At 40.7% G+C, this 16,589-nt stretch overlaps 2 protein-coding genes across 3 annotated transcripts; both read right to left on the reverse strand.

Annotated features, from left to right (window-relative positions):
- Nucleotides 1-909: 909 nt before the first annotated feature.
- pinta (prolonged depolarization afterpotential (PDA) is not apparent) lies at nucleotides 910-4,930 on the reverse strand. 2 transcript variants are annotated; one of them, XM_065236040.1, is made up of 5 exons: nucleotides 4,851-4,930; nucleotides 4,346-4,662; nucleotides 1,946-2,272; nucleotides 1,226-1,321; nucleotides 910-1,148 (listed from the first exon to the last, which is right to left on the reverse strand). In XM_065236040.1, the coding sequence occupies exons 2-5, from the start codon at nucleotides 4,567-4,569 to the stop codon at nucleotides 947-949; spliced, it is 849 nt and encodes a 282-aa protein (XP_065092112.1). In that variant the 5' UTR covers nucleotides 4,570-4,662; nucleotides 4,851-4,930; the 3' UTR covers nucleotides 910-946. The 2 variants fall into 2 exon arrangements, with proteins under 2 accessions (XP_065092112.1, XP_065092113.1); XM_065236041.1 differs by having other exon boundaries at nucleotides 4,813-4,899.
- A 6,329-nt stretch (nucleotides 4,931-11,259) lies between these two features.
- LOC135712935 (uncharacterized) lies at nucleotides 11,260-16,318 on the reverse strand. The gene is made up of 4 exons (XM_065236033.1): nucleotides 16,294-16,318; nucleotides 16,162-16,248; nucleotides 15,147-15,682; nucleotides 11,260-15,096 (listed from the first exon to the last, which is right to left on the reverse strand). Exons 1-4 carry the CDS (start codon nucleotides 16,316-16,318, stop codon nucleotides 11,260-11,262), a joined length of 4,485 nt encoding a protein of 1,494 aa, XP_065092105.1.
- Between the last annotated feature and the right edge of the window lie 271 nt (nucleotides 16,319-16,589).

The raw sequence follows: 16,589 nt of genomic DNA on the forward strand, positions 1-16,589 counted from the left end.
CATATTAAACCTGTTTATTTCACTTCATGAGAGTCACAATCAGCGATTTTTCACACACTCACTCACTCACTCACTCACTCAGCGATCAGATCGCTGATTGTGACTCATAGAAAGCAAAATTTACAAGTTTTATATTTCAAACGCATACTTTGTAACCTCTTCTTGTAAGTTACAAGTAAAACATGTCATCATACCATCTTTTGGTTTTATTATTATTTTAGCTGAAATGCAACCTTGCTCTTAACTAGCAACCAACAACTAGCGATTAAGCGTAAAATTCTAGTTGGGAAGAAGTGACCAAGAAGAAGAAACAATGTATCGCAAACTTGTTTTTTTGTATTTGTCGGCAAATTACCTGCCAAGCTACCTATTATTATACCAGATTATACCTAACGACTTAACATGTGGATGAGTGAATCACATCTGATTTGAAATTTCAATAGCTTGGTTCATACAATCAATCAACCAGATTAAACCGATAGCATTATTTAATCACGTGTAAAGTGTACCGCCCTGTGCTGCACAACAGTACCATATTTGCTTGATTTCATGTTTTAATGTAGTGATGACCAAAGTGCGGCCCGCGGGCCGCACGTGGTGCTTGGACAGAGATCAAGCAACAACCTCAGCTTGAATTTCTGTCAGCAGTACGGATGTAGGTATGGCCGAAATGATTGGGAAATACGCAAAATTCGAACACAGATACAGATTTTGAAAAAAATATGCATTTACACCACTGTTCTAATGGGACTATTATGCCACACAGGGCAGTGTAGGATTAGTTACTTTTGCAGCTGTAGGACAAATTATGCTTCATGAAAAATTGCGTCTTTTTGGCAATCAGTAACTTGAGACTCCGTCATAATTTCAAAGGCATTCTCAAAACAGCTAACAATTACCGCGTTGCAATTAAGTAATTATTTTTATTTCCTATACATAACAATTGTCACGTTGATTGCATTCTATATTGCTCTGTTTCGGCGAACCAAAATGCCTGTTCCTGTACCTGCTTCTTCCAGTACACTGTAAGATCGTGATAAGAATCACCGGTGCCACCCAATTCTGGAGGAAGATTAACGAGTGTACCGATGTGTGTTCCTCGCTTCGACACCTTCACGCGCGATTTCATTTTCGTGCTCATAAAACTCCTACAACAATGTTGATGATAAGATACGGGATTAACGTTTATAATCAAACAGAACGAAGGTAAAGGTTGAATACCTACCTAAATACATTCAATACGAAATTAACGTGAATCGGAGCGTTTACGAATTCCAAAAGCTGCGGTCGGCAGGGGTAGTTTTCCCAGCTCTCGACGGTACTGGAATTTTAATATTCAATATCAGTTTGATTTCTTATTCTAGTTTGTCTATAAATATGTAGGCTTTTAATGTAGGGTAGGACGGGGCAATATCGCCACTCTAAGGTTAAAATAATTTGTATATGTAATAAACGCAAATTAATACATTCAAATATTGTTTGTCCTAGTTCTTTAATATCTTCTCTAGCTCCCTAGGGTAGATAATATTTAATGTATTCAAAATTAACTATTTACAAAAAGAAACTTAAAAATTAACTTTTTTACACCATTCTCAGACACCCCTGGGGAGGAGACGTACTTTACTGTAACATATATAGCAGAATTTAATAATTTATGATTTTTTTTACTTGAATTGAAAGTCGTAACAAACGAAAAAAGAGATATTAATTATAAACAAAGAGGAGAGAGAGGATTTTTTTTTTGGTTCGGCGTATTTTGTTAGTTATTAATATATTTTAATCAGTTTTAGGATAGGGAAACATTGTTGGTATGTGCAGTTTTCATAAATATAGGATTTTTTATGGAAAAATATAAAATTAAATGCCCCAGGGTGCGTTCTTGCCCCGTCCTACTCTATTTAAAATTACTTGAAAGAGCCTACGTGGTTTGTACATTGAGGTTTACCGTTTTACTAAGGATGGTGGCAGCTGCAGTGCATGACTTAGTGTGACATTTTTCATGTCAAAGATAGCCACTATTCCGTAGATTGATATGGTTTCATCTAAGTGAAGTAAAAGATCCAGAATCATTTTGTCCACTTTGAATACATTGTCCTGTGTGTGATATTTAGGATTGTGCGCTGCTGTTCGTATGATCACCACCTGCCGATTGTGGATGTCTTTTTGTTTCAGCGGTAAGAAAACGCCAATATCAAGTAGTTCCTGTATTTCAGCTAAGAACGGATCCCTGTTTTGGAACCACTCTACACGGCTGGATCGTATTTTGTAATACCTGTAAATAGATTTCCTTAGAATTCGGCATTTCCCCAACCTATTTTTTTTTAGATTGAAATATCAATATATTGCCTGGATGAATAATTCTTTCGAAGTTTTTCTCTACAGATTTCAATGCAAAACTTTATGACAAAACTGGCTTTATGCTAATTGAGGTAGCCCGTGTTGAATTTTTTTGTGCTGGTTTATACATAATCATTCACAGACATTTAGTATAAATCCATTTGTCATAAGGTCGTTCGGCATGTAGATAGTACAATCAAAAATCACTTGATTATCGGATTAGAAATCATCGGTGTTCGGAAAAACTCAAATCTCATGTGTGAGATTATTCGCCTAAGAGTTTTGCCTTGCGAAATTCAGCAGCAAAAAAACCACAGATGAGTTTTTCGGTTCAAAAATGCATTCCTTACATTTTGGCGTTATGCATGCATGGTTCCTAGTATTATTTTTGCACTATTTGTTGAAAAACTAACATAAACACTAACGGTACATGCCATAAATTGACGTTTGACCGGATTTTATGTGTTTTGAGATGGAATGAATTTTTGGCGTTGTGAGTGTGAGTCCGTGAAAATGCATAAAAATCTCAATTGCTTGGTTTGTTTGCAAATTCGCTCGCGAGTTTATTCGCTCAGGAGTGCTCAATGAATGAGATTTGAGAATGATATTATTTATCTAAATTAATTCAATGATTTCTCCCATGTCTGACTGACATCAGTTTTTTCCTTGATTTGTTTTCCGTCGATCTTGTTTTCTTTTTTTTTGTGCTGAGCACCAATGCCACCGACGCCAGGGAGGCAGCTCCAACACCTGGACCCTACCTATCGACCCATCACAACTCATGAACCTGGGACTAACGGCTTTACTTCCCCGTGATCAGAGATGTTATGCCTCAGAACATACCGGGCGGCGCTTACTGGGATTGAACCCAGGCCTGGGATGAAAGGTAATCACGCTTACCACTACACCACCGGCGCCACTAATATAAGGATTATTTAGCACGATGTCAACGAAACATTTAAGAGATCTTCTGAATAGGGCTGGTAATATAATTCAGCTAGATTTTTTGTTATTGTTGAGGGAGTTCCCCCCTGTTCCCAAGCTTGAAGAAGTCAGGACTAGGAATCGGTGGTAGATCTTACATCCCGTAACGTATCACGAAAAGATGATCTACCCACGTTACGGGGCGTGCTGTAACGTACAAACACTCACCCTATTATGCAAGTCACTTGACTCTCTCTCTCTCTCACCGGTGAAGTGACAATTCTCACATCGTGTGAGGTGACTCTCCATTTGATTTGCCACCTTACCGGTGACAGAGAGTCACGTGACTAGCAGAATAAGGAGACTGTACCATCTCCTACTGTGTTACCAGACTTATAACTAATATACTAGTATCCCGAATACATCGTATGACTTGTCTAATTTTGCTTAGCATTTGGAATATAAAATTAGACGAACTATACGAACGCTACTCGTATACAACGTATATTCGTTATAAGTCAGGTAACACAGTAGGAAAATTACTGCAAAGGAAGCAAACAATTCTCGATTACTTTTTCAAATGAATGTATCAACTTTTGTAAACAATGCATTTGATAGTCGGTTTGGCGTAACTGGAAGCGAGCTCACGCATACTAATACCGCAGACAAACATACATAACACAGTGAATATTTTTCAATATAAAACATCGTCGCTAAAACAATACCGTCATCTGTTGAGTATAGTGTGATGGGCACTACGCTGAACAGATGGCGGTAGTGTGTAAAAGTCAAACGTAAGGGAATTGAATATGCGTGCCACTGGTGGCGATACTACATTTTAATTGACCGTTAAATGCGTGTTCGATGAACAACTTGCGAGAGTTATGTCTGTTTGTCTGTGCCTATACTACAATCAGATAGGGGAAATTTTAGTGGTGTTAGTATGCGAGGGCGAGTCACCAGTTACGCCAAACCGACCATTAAATGTATTGTTTACAAAAGCTGTTATGGCCCTTCGAAAAATTAATCGAGAATTAGCTATGTTTTGGGAGCATGTGAATAGGCAAAATTATTTGGTACTTACATTAGAATCTTTTGCTTAGCTTTCTCAACATCGTATTTGGCAGTACGTAAAAAATACACAACATATCGAACGTCGTTGTGTATCCGCAGGTTAGGTTGTTCATTTTGTAGCCATTGAATAATTTCTGCGAGTGCTTCGTTTCTTCTTACAGTCGTTTCACCAAGAACTCTTGCAGCATGCTCATAGCAGGACTCACTCAAACAACAAACATAAGAATGTTTCATTGCTTTTAGTATCCACACCTACCGCGGGAAAACCTATCAGCGCAGCTCTGGTTCTGTCGAAACCCTTATTCAAACTGCTTACAATGGTGGTGTCTGAAAATGATATAAATCCGTGGGTACCTATTTAATATAATTTTAATCCGATAGCCAGAATTTAACGCTTCGCTGCATATGGGTTGTGAAGTTGTGATAACAGCAGTGGTAGTTGATAACGATGCAAAGAAAAAAAAAGCAAGAACACACACGTCTGCTCAACGAATTAGCTCACTATGTTTTATTACTTTATACATAAACGACTCGCGGATTCACGAATGATTAGACCGATTAGACGCTATCAAAATGACTAGCAAAGGTAATCCGCGACTCGAGTTCCATAATAATTCAAGCTGAACATTGCATTAGGTCCTAGGTAAAATTGATCGATTATCTTCGTCGACTTTTTCTTTCGTTAATAACTTGAGCACATAATTGTTTCTTGTTATGTTAGTCGTATTACGTGCTAGATAAAAGCTTATTTTATCGATCTGTGTGCTGAAAATACCTGGGAATGTCTTTAAATGGCCATGGGGATACAAAGAGAAAGTCGACGAAGAGAATCTGTCAATGTTACTTAGGACTTAAAACAATGTTTAGCTTGAATTATTGTTACCATAATAAATATGTAAACAAAACCTCGAACAAAATAAACCAAAACTTTCACGTTTAACTAGAAATACTCAGAGGGAGAGATGGGCGGAGAAAACAAAATGCAATAATTCGACAGCAGAGATTTGTACACTGAAACAAATCGACGTGTACGGTTTATTGAATCCATCTTATACCATCCCTAATAAACAAATACCATAAACGAACTGTATCCCGGATGGGGAAACCGAGGGGGAAACTATCCCACAAATGGTTTGGATGATACCCCGAACACGTCGTTAAGCTCTCTTTTATGGTTATTTCTATTAAGGATTGCAATGTTAGAAGATTTTTATTCATTCTATGTGATGATTGATAGATTCCATTCAGTTAAAAACTAAAACTGCGATATGGAATGATTTCTATTGTAATTTCACATACTTAGTACATGACATTCACTTGCTTCTGACATGGTTAGCGACGGGTAAGATGTATATGAATATTGTCTGATATATTTTTATAGTGAAAACTAGAAATACTAGAAGGAGAGATGAGCGGAGAGAATGTTTTGAGCCAAATGAACTGTCAAAATCTGAGCCAAACGACCATTCCCATTAGAATTTTTCCGAGGATTTCTTATTCTTACTAGATTACATTTGAGAGTATTGCCACAGACAAACAGACATAACACATTGAATATTTCTCAATGTAAAACATCGTCGCTAAAACATTACCGCCATCTGTTGAGTACACTGTGGTGGGTAGTGCGCTGAACAGATGGCGGTAGTGTGTAAACGTCAAACGCAAGGGAATTGACTATGCACGCCACAGGTGGTGGTACTACCAACTACGATACTTTTGAATTGACCGTTAAATGCTTGTTCGATGAACAACTTGCGAGTGTTATGTTTGTTTGTCTGTGGTATTGCAATCGAACAGAAAAATTCAATCACCTTCATGTTTCGTGTGCTTCTCAAATTTAACTAGTTTTTGGAATCAAAAGCAATATTCTAACTCTATTGATTAATTGATCTTAGTTGGTTAATTAATGGCACCAAAAAATGTGGAAAATATTTCGATGCAATCAATTATTAATTTGCACGTAAATCGAATCAAAAGTAAAAGTCATGTGAAATGCTAAGTTTTAGCAAGGGTTGCAACATAATTTAGATACAAATCCCTGCTGCCGAATTGTATTTTGTTTTCTCCGCCCATCTCTCCCTCTGAGTATTTCTAGTGAAAACCTGTTGATATGTCATGGGTGGGAACGGACATTAACTACACAGCAAAAAAAAATGTAAAATCGATCAATGTAATTCAAGCTGATATATGAAATAATAATGTAATAGCAAAAAGCAGATACAATATTACATCAATGGATGTAATTTTGTTCGCAAAATCGATGTACATCGTACAACGTTATATTACACAACCGATGGATTGACCTGGTTGCAGCAGTTTAGATGTAATATTCAACAACTTTTTTTTCTGTTTGTCCAATACTTTCTACACTAATAAAATTCCACACATTTTTATTGACGAATTTCCATGTGAAATTCCACATGATTTTCATGTGACCACACATAAACAGAATCCACATAATCACACATAAAATTTATGAGTCAAATGAATAGTATGTGTGGTTACACATGGCTTTTATGTGTACATATCTAGATAGAGCTGGAATTAGGGCCTAACAGCTTTTGTAAACAATGACTTCTCTCGATGATTTCTAGAAACTCAAGGCTCGCCCAATCAAATCAATATCACCATCAGGTATGGGAAGTCTTCCCCTATCCGATGGTTATAATCGTCTGCGTGGGCGTGCCTTGAGTTCCTAGAAATCATCGATAGAAGTCATTGTTTACAAAAGCTGTTAGGCCCTAATTCCAGCTCTATCTAGATATATTAAGTATGTGTCCGACACATAGATATTATTTGTTGATCACATTGCAAAAATTCATGTGTGGGACACATACAAACAATCTTTGAAATTTTATCAGTGTACACAGCAAAAAAAATGTAACATCGATCCGTTATCCGTTTCAAGCTATAGGTAATCAAATTGCATACTTTAAAAAAAAAATCACAATTTTTGGTGTAAATACAGAAATTTTTAAAATATGTCTATATGGAATGGCATCAAAATCCGACTTATCTAAAAATTTCAGCATGTGAAAAATCAAAATCTCGGTAGTTTTTTTTTTACGCGGTTTTTTTTACGCGGCACGTATCCCCCGCGTAAAAAGCGACTCCAGTGTAGTTTTTTGACAGATACATCAAAGATGAATACTAAGATGAAACTGTCGGAAGAAAAACTTTCTATTTTAGTGTCCTTTTTCACGGTCCCTTTCATCCAATGAATACCCTCCGTATTCAAAGTATTTTTTTGGTTTTGCTGCCCCCTCGGTAGAGATGAAATTTTGCGCTCATTTTTATCAAAACAAACACACCAAAATCAGAGGTGTCCCATTTTTTAATTACTCGATTAACAACTAATCGATTTTTTTTTGTTCGCTGTGCTGCCATTTTTCCAGCAATGAGAGTGCAGCACATATTTGAAACGATCGGTGATGATCCTCTGGAGACGTTAATGCTTATATCCGATTGATGTAACCGATTACAAATATTTTACTTTTCGGTTCGTTAATCGATTAATCGATAATTCGAATGAAAATCGGCCATCACTAGATGAATGTGAAACGTCATTTCAAATATATGGACCGTACATAAATAATGATACAATTTGAAAGGGACCGGGGCTCATCACAAATTACGTCCACACGGTAACTGAAATAAACACGAGTGTTCACCGGTTCGATACATGCCAATAGAGCATTTTATGAGACGTTTCTGGTTCAACTCATGAATGAACTTTGACAGGAGGCGGTTACCTAACGGCTGTGAGAAGCAATATCAATATCATCAAATTCTGGCAGGCAAACCAGCTCCTGTCATTTCATAAAATGGACTATTATTAGATAGTCATATAGATTTGCGTTTTAAGGAATCCAACAGCAAACATTTGTTTTGGCATGGTTTTTGGGAAGAATATCGCTCCCAATAAAATACATAATTTTCAACGATGTTATCGTACATGTTATGGTACAACGGTATAACAGTACAGCCACAGACAAACAGACATAACACATTCAATATTTCTCAATGTAAAACATCGTCGCTAAAACATTACCGCCATCTGTTGAGCACACTGTGGTGGGCAGTACGCTGAACAAATGGCGGTAGTGTGTAAACCTAGGGGCACGCAATAACCTTTAACTCCAACTCAGGCAACAGCTGTAATTAAATTAATTCCATTAACTACTGCTTTAATTACATTAATTACACAATGTACAACATTAACTACTTTTTAACCTCGTTTTTAACTCCATTAATTACAGTTTAAATTTCGTAATTAAAGTACATTAATTACATTTCCAATACTTTTAATCACATTAATTACGGATATATAATTTTAATTACTGTCGGTACTACTTCAAAACGCATTAATTACTTTAAGTCTCGCTTTAAGTACTGTTGATTGCATTTTAACTTCAACGCACCGGTTCTTTATATTGCGTGCCCGTCGGTGTAAACGTCAAACGAAAGGAAATTGACTATGCGCGCCGCAGGTGGCGGTGCTACCAAATACGATACTTTTAAATTTACCGTTAAATGCTTGTTCGATGAACAACTTGCGAGTGTTATGTCTGATGCTTTGTATGTCTGTCAATGGTATTACGCGCATTAGATCCGTTTGCGTTCCGTTGACGTAAATTTGACAGTTAGACAATACATATACAAAGTCCCACCAAGGGGCGGTAAGATGATGATTTTTGCTAATGTAATCGTACTTATTTAAAATAGTTCCAGTGTACCAAAATTGATAAAATTTTGGATTTCGGTTCCATTTTTGATGCAGATAACGAATCTATGTATTTACCTCAATACCCCTAGACAACCCAATTAATTATATGATTTGAGTAGTAACTACACTGAAGATCCGAGAGATGTCGCCCCTTCAGTGGTAGGAAAATCATTTTTGCAGTATGGAGAATATCAGAAAATCCACGATTTGTGACTAAACATACTTTCATAGAAGGAAACAAATAAACGAGTGTTTACCTTATCACCATAGTAATGTACTCGTGCAATTTTTGTGCATCTAAAACTGCCCATAAAGACGATAATGAATAAAAACTGAAAATTTTCATGCATTTCCAAATGGTTTCCTCATTCCCAAACATTCGAAAGTGACTGGCCCTCTGGATGTGGATGATGTAAAAAACAACAAAACATGATTAATTGAGTAATTCCAAAGTAGTTCCTAAAATTATTCAAGTAATCCCAGAAATTTCGGTAATCGAAGAGTAATTTGAAAGTAATAAAGTAATGTTAATTAATTGAAAAGTAATCAGAGTAATTTTCGGTAATCTGACTGGCACTGACCAGTAATTAACGCTTGTAGAACCCCCTCGGTGCAGCCGTTTGGATGTAATATCTCGGTCGCGGCCATCGGTCTTCTCGTTCATTTACCGGCAGATTGCTTCTTCCGATGAAATGCCGAATATGTCGATAAATAACAATGCAATGCAAACTTTTAATTCTATCAACGGTTCTTTTAACTTTATCAATTATTATTTTTTTTTTGTGTTATATATGCGCCGAATAATCCTCTTGCCTGTTTGTTTGTTTGCTTGCAGTGAACCAAGGGGGGAGGTGGCTGTCAAATATGAACAATCGTCGATTCCAAACGTTAACAAGCCATAAGAAACCTACAGGGTTTGTTTACATTTGAAACCAATTTCATACAAGAATGATCAGTAGGCTGATTTGACAGCACGTTCCACCCTAGCAGGGAACAGCGAAGATAATCTGACATTTTCAGCGTTGTGCACAACGGTCCATGGACATTATGGTTGCCAGCCAGCATCATTTTTCGCTTGCCGTTTTGACAGCCAGGTCGACACGTAGAAACACCCAGAAGAAACACAATCATCACAGACCAGCCCAGTGGCAGGCGCGTAGGCAACATGTTATACCGTGACAGCGGGCCCAAAACAGCAAAATAAACAATTTGAGCCCGGGACATGCTACCTACTGTCAAACGCTGCTGATGGTATAGGCATTGTCACTGGGCTGGCACAGACACAAGGTGGCAGAGTGACTTACCCCCTTGGGCAAAATCTAATTTTGAGGATATTCAACATTAAAAACACAAAATTAAAATCTAAACTACTATGAACTGATTAACAAGGGTCAACTCGAGCTGAACGGTGTAAATAATAGACCTGAACTGCATACTGATTTAAAATAAATCCATTTTTTCGCTTCGAAAACTTTGACAGCGTTTTTCACAGCTTGACATCATTGTTAGTTTCACCCGAGGTTTCACCCACACGGAGGACAAAAAGCGGACGATCAGTTTTTTATCCACTCAATATCAAAATTTCGTCCAGCCCCCATGGTGGGTATATAAATGGTGATACCAGCTTTGTCTCTATATAGGCGAAAAGGTCGCGGGGGGGGGGGGGGGGGGAGTGTGGTTTTAGAGCAAATTGTAAACAAACTCGGTCGCTGTCCCTGTTGGGATTTATCCCGAAACAATTCCTTGGATCAAACGTTTTGTTTGTGTGCTGATCAAAGCTAAAAATGTATATATTTAAATATAAAGATCTTTTCAACAAATTAGGTATAATTACTTACAATTTAGTTTCTTAATCGGCAAAATCTCTTCCTCGTGCGGATGGGCACCCTATTAATGCACTTGTATCAAGTTGAATTTTTTTCAGCTATGTTCGTATAGTCCAACAGCCTCGATTCCCTCGTATAGGTCAGGTCATGAACTCACTAGATTAGCAATAATTACAATAATATTTAAGATTTAAACAAAGCACTTTTCTCAATTAAGGTAGAATTAATGAAATTTGCTTTATAAATTCGGCCACCACGTTGTAACGATTGTGAAATGATTGTTCCTTTTGTTTTGTTTTGCTTTCTATCTTCTGTCTTCTTGTCAGTGCACCGTCTGTCGTGTTGTTGTAAAGAACGAACTACTCCAGTTGATCACTCTGCGGCAGGGACTGCGTTGCGTGCCCTGCGGTTTAAGCCGCAATATGCCCCGGCCCGTGAACCTGGTCCGGAAGTCACGTCCGGACCAGTGTCACTTTCATTTATTTCAAGCACCGCAAGTTTCGCTGTCGCTCGCTTTAGCATGCCGCTGTTGGTACGAATCCAGGCCTGGCGTACTCTGCCATCTCCGGCAACTATCGGCTCCTCAACAATCCCACGTACCCAACACTTCCGCTTGTCGCCATCAACAACGTAGACCAAGTCACCTTTCTTCAAATTCTTTGCTTCACCAAACCACTTGGTACGCTGATTGATGGAAGGAACGTATTCTTTAATCCACCTCTTCCACATCTCGTCAGCTATCTCCTGCGATCGCTGATAGGAGTCCCGCAGGGCTACAGCTGAATTGACGGGAGCTACGTTGTACCTTGGTTCGTTCGGAGCGACTCCACGGAGGAAGTGGTTGGGGCTCAACGCTTCGAAATTATCTGATTCATGCGCCACGTACGTAAGTGGACGGCTATTGATGATGTCCTCCGCTTCGGCTATCGCAGTCACCAAGATTTCATCTGTCAGTCGCTTCCCATCGTTTATCGCCTCCAACACTTGCTTCGTGGAACGGACTAATCTCTCCCAGACTCCGCCCATGTGCGACGAAGCCGGAGGATTGAAGTTCCACTTAATTCGAGCTGATGTTACCTCCGCTGCGCAATCTACGTTGATGCTGCGTACATTTTCCATTAACTCCTTACTTGCTCCTTTAAAATTTGTGCCATTGTCCGAGAACACTTCTAATGGCGGACCTCGGTAGGAGGTGAAGCGTTTGATTGCCATCAAACACGATTGTGTGGTCAGGGAGTGTGCTACTTCGAGGTGAACCGCTCTGACTACTAGGCACGTGAACAAAACGATCCATCTCTTTTCACTGCGGCGGCCTGTTGAAACTGTTATTGGGCCGAAGTAATCGACCCCCACGAAGCAGAACGGCCGCACATACGGAGTTACTCTCTGTACTGGTAGCGCGGCCATCCGAGGACATCGTGGGCGGCTCTTGGCAACCCTGCACTGTATGCAAGCTTTCCCCACCATAGCGACCACACTACCCACCTGTGGGATGACGAATCGTTGTCTCAGCTCGTTCTTCACCGTCTCCCTATATCCGTGGCCGAATTGCTCGTGATAATGCTGAACGATTTTCCAGGTAACAGCATGGTCCTTGGGCAGTATTATCGGGAACCGCAAGTCAAACGGTAGGAATTCAGCTGATCCCGTTCGACCTTCCATACGCAGGAGACCGTTCTCATCGATTAGCGGCGTCAACTTATAGATGAAGCTGGATTTCTCGATTTTCAACCACGTCCCGGCCGGAAGCTGCAAGTTCTTCATCAAGATCCTCAGTTCACTACTGAACGCATCTGCTTGTGCCATCCGCATCAACGAAATTTCCGCTTGCTCATACTCCTTCTGATTCAGTGGCGTCCGCAACATCGGATAATCGATCGGGAGAATGATTTGCGCTTGCATTTCCGTTGGTTTCAGCGTTTCGAGCGGCGATCCCTTCAGCTTTCTTCGACAGTTCGACAGAAACCTAAATACGCAAGCCATCGTCCTTACCAGCACCGTCCACTTCGAAATTCTGTTGACGTCGATTACGGGAGTAGGAAGGTTAACATCGTGAACAAGCAGGTGCGCTCTCAACTCTTCTTCTGTATCTGGACCTGGCAACTTCTGCTTCGGCCAGTCTGCTTCCGGAAGATATAGAAACTCTGGCCCGGTGAACCAACTGCTGGTTGAACTTATTTCAGGGTCTTTCGTCCACTTAGTCAGCTGGTCCGCGACGTTCATCCTCGTTGGAACCCAGTGCCACTCCGACAGGTTCGTACGAGTTAGTATTTCACCAATACGAAGACCTACGAACTCTTTGTACTTACGCTGATCTGACCTGATCCACGATAGCACAGTGGAAGAGTCCGTCCAGAAAAATTGTTGCTTGATTTCCAACGAATGGCCATCTCGCACCGCAGAAGCCAGCCTGGTCCCCAGCACTGCCACCTGCAACTCAAGCCTTGGAACTGATAGCGGCTTCAACGGAGCCACCTTCACCCGACTAGTCACCAGTACACATCTGATCGTTCCGCCCACCAAAGCTCGAAAATAGGCCGCACACCCGTAGGCACCTTTGCTAGCATCGGACACTACGTGCAGCTGTAGATCCTCGATCTGATCCATTCTAGCGTCTCCAAAGTAGCTCCGGGGAATCCTGATTGCCTCGATCATTGGCAAAACTTTCGTCAAGCGAATCCACTTTTGGAATGATTCATCGTCAATTTCTTCATCCCAGTCGCAGCCAGTCCTCCACAAATCTTGTACCAACATGCGACCGAAAACGGTGAATGGAGAGAGCAAACCTTGAGGATCAAACATAGCCATGACACAACTCAACACAATCCTTTTGGTTGGTCGTTCAACCCCTTGTAGAACCAGTTGGTACTCCTCTCGTCCATCGGTAGAAAACAGGAAAACGTCCTCTTCTGGGTCCCATATGATTCCCAGAACTCGCTCGGTATGCGTGGTTTTGTCCCGGCTGAAATGGACAGCAGGATTCGACTTCTGTTCGGCCATCGCTTCCAGAAACTGCTTGGAGTTGGAAACCCAATTCCTGATATGGAAACCTCCTCGGGAATGAATGAATTTCACCTGGTTCGCCAACTCTACCGCTTCGTCAACGAAATCGACGCTATCGTAATAATCGTCCACGTAATGTTTATCGATCACTGCAGACGAAGCTCGTGGAAAATCGTTCGCAAACTCGGCAGCATTCAAGTTTTTTATGAACTGCGCCGAACATAGGGAGCAGGTGGCCCCAAACGTAGCTACGTCCATGACGTACACTGTTGGTACATCAGTCGGATTCGATCGGAACAGGAACCTCAGAGCTTGCTTATCTGCCGCCCTCATCAGAATCTGGTGGTACATTTCTTGTATATCACCACCGAATGCAATTCTGCGTTCACGAAACTTATTAATCACCGTCGGCAGAGACTGCAGCATGTCTGGTCCTTTGAGCAGCTCAGTGTTAAGCGAAACTCCGCCTACCGTGGCTGCGGCGTCCCAAACCAAACGTACTTTACCCGGCTTTCGAGGGTTGAGCACCACGTTCAAGGGAAGGTACCACACCTCATTTTTCTGCCATCCAGCTAGCTCTTCCTCTGTAGCTTTGTGCGCGTAGCCCTTCGTCACGTACTCCGCTATCTGTTGGTGGACATTTTGCTTCAGATCTGGACTTTTTTCCAGTTTCCTCTCCAGTGCCTGTAACCGCCGGGCCGCCATCGGGTAACTGTCCGGGAACCTTCTTTCGTCTTTACGCCACAGCAAGCCCGTCTCGAATCTGTCGCCGATCCGCACTGTCGTTGCTTGGAGAATCTCACGGGCGCGTATGTTTTCAGCTGACTCTGGAACTGAGAAGCAAGAAGTACCGGTGTCCTCCAACAAGTACTGTGTCCACAACATCTCATAAAGATCCTCGTTCCGAATTGGTTCGACGGAATGAACGTTCATGTAACTTTCTGCAGTAGCAGCCGCAGCAGGATTTCCTGGTCCGTAGATGGTCCACCCAAGTTTTGACCGTACAGCGATCGGCTGGCCAGGCTCACCCACTCGAGTTTCTAGTGGAGCGAATACGTGTAGGTTGTCCAAACCGATTATGATACGAGGCTCCTCCGCAGCGTAACTTACTACTGGCAAATCCGTCAGGTGAGAGTAGCGATCCGCGATCTCCTCGAATTGCATGGATTGACACGGCAGCTTCAACTCAGCCACCGTACGTGCGTTCTTCAACGATAGTATCTCAGAGATCCTCTAGCCGACAGCTTGAGATTTACCTTTTTCGATTGATTCTCGTAGCGCTTCACGTTGCCCGTCCACGAAACCACCAGTGGTTCGCAAACCCCCTCCACATTCAGCTCGTTAATAACAAATTCCTCCACCAGCGTAGTGGATGACCCTTCGTCCAAAAAGGCCAGAACATCCATTGCATATTTCCGGAAATATAGAGTAATCGGTACCATACGGAAGATGATGGCACGACTCAACCGTCCGTGGGCGTGGCACTCGACATTTAGCAGCTGTACGACTCCTTCCGCTCGATGAAGCAGAGGATGGTGTCCACCTTGACATCCGGCAACGTTGCAGCGGATTTTAAAGGTGCATCGACTTTTGCCGTGGTTATTAAGGCATAGCGCGCAGAGTTTGTTTTGCTCAACCGTCTTCAGTCGATCCGTGATGCTGAGCTTCTTGAAATCATCACAGAATCGTAACTTGTGATCTGTCCGCTTGCAAACCCAACACGGCTTGATTCCTTTTGCCTCCTTCGGAATTTCAGGCTTGTTCGGAGCAGAACCGTGGACATGAATGAATTCTTTGATTTTGTTGGGATTTATCCCGAAACAATTCCTTGGATCAAACGTTTTGTTTGTGTGCTGATCAAAGCTAAAAATGTATATATTTAAATATAAAGATCTTTTCAACAAATTAGGTATAATTACTTACAATTTAGTTTCTTAATCGGCAAAATCTCTTCCTCGTGCGGATGGGCACCCTATTAATGCACTTGTATCAAGTTGAATTTTTTTCAGCTATGTTCGTATAGTCCAACAGCCTCGATTCCCTCGTATAGGTCAGGTCATGAACTCACTAGATTAGCAATAATTACAATAATATTTAAGATTTAAACAAAGCACTTTTCTCAATTAAGGTAGAATTAATGAAATTTGCTTTATAAATTCGGCCACCACGTTGTAACGATTGTGAAATGATTGTTCCTTTTGTTTTGTTTTGCTTTCTATCTTCTGTCTTCTTGTCAGTGCACCGTCTGTCGTGTTGTTGTAAAGAACGAACTACTCCAGTTGATCACTCTGCGGCAGGGACTGCGTTGCGTGCCCTGCGGTTTAAGCCGCAACAGTCCCATACAAAAATCCAACATGCCTGGAATCATGAATTTGAAACATTAGAACACCTATATGTAGGCACCTTGGTCCAGCCTTTCAGCTGACATTTTTTTCAGAATTTTTTTTCATTGGGTTTCCGGTGAAATATTAAATTCACAACATCAAAACCAGCGCTGCCATTTATACAGATTTATCTGTATTATACAGATTTTTTAATCTTAATACAGACCCGATACAGAATACAGATTTATCACAGATTTTTAAATTACAATACAGATTTATACAGATTTTTATAAAATGCTTGAGAAAAAAAAATCTATATCAAAATAAGTTATCAAGCAGTTCTCACTAATATCAATGTATGTTATAATTTTGATA

This window comes from Ochlerotatus camptorhynchus, unplaced genomic scaffold (genome assembly GCF_037179485.1).
Source record: "Ochlerotatus camptorhynchus isolate MF236.1 unplaced genomic scaffold, CSIRO-AGI_Acam_v1.1 ptg000521l, whole genome shotgun sequence".
NCBI lineage: Eukaryota > Metazoa > Arthropoda > Insecta > Diptera > Culicidae > Ochlerotatus > Ochlerotatus camptorhynchus.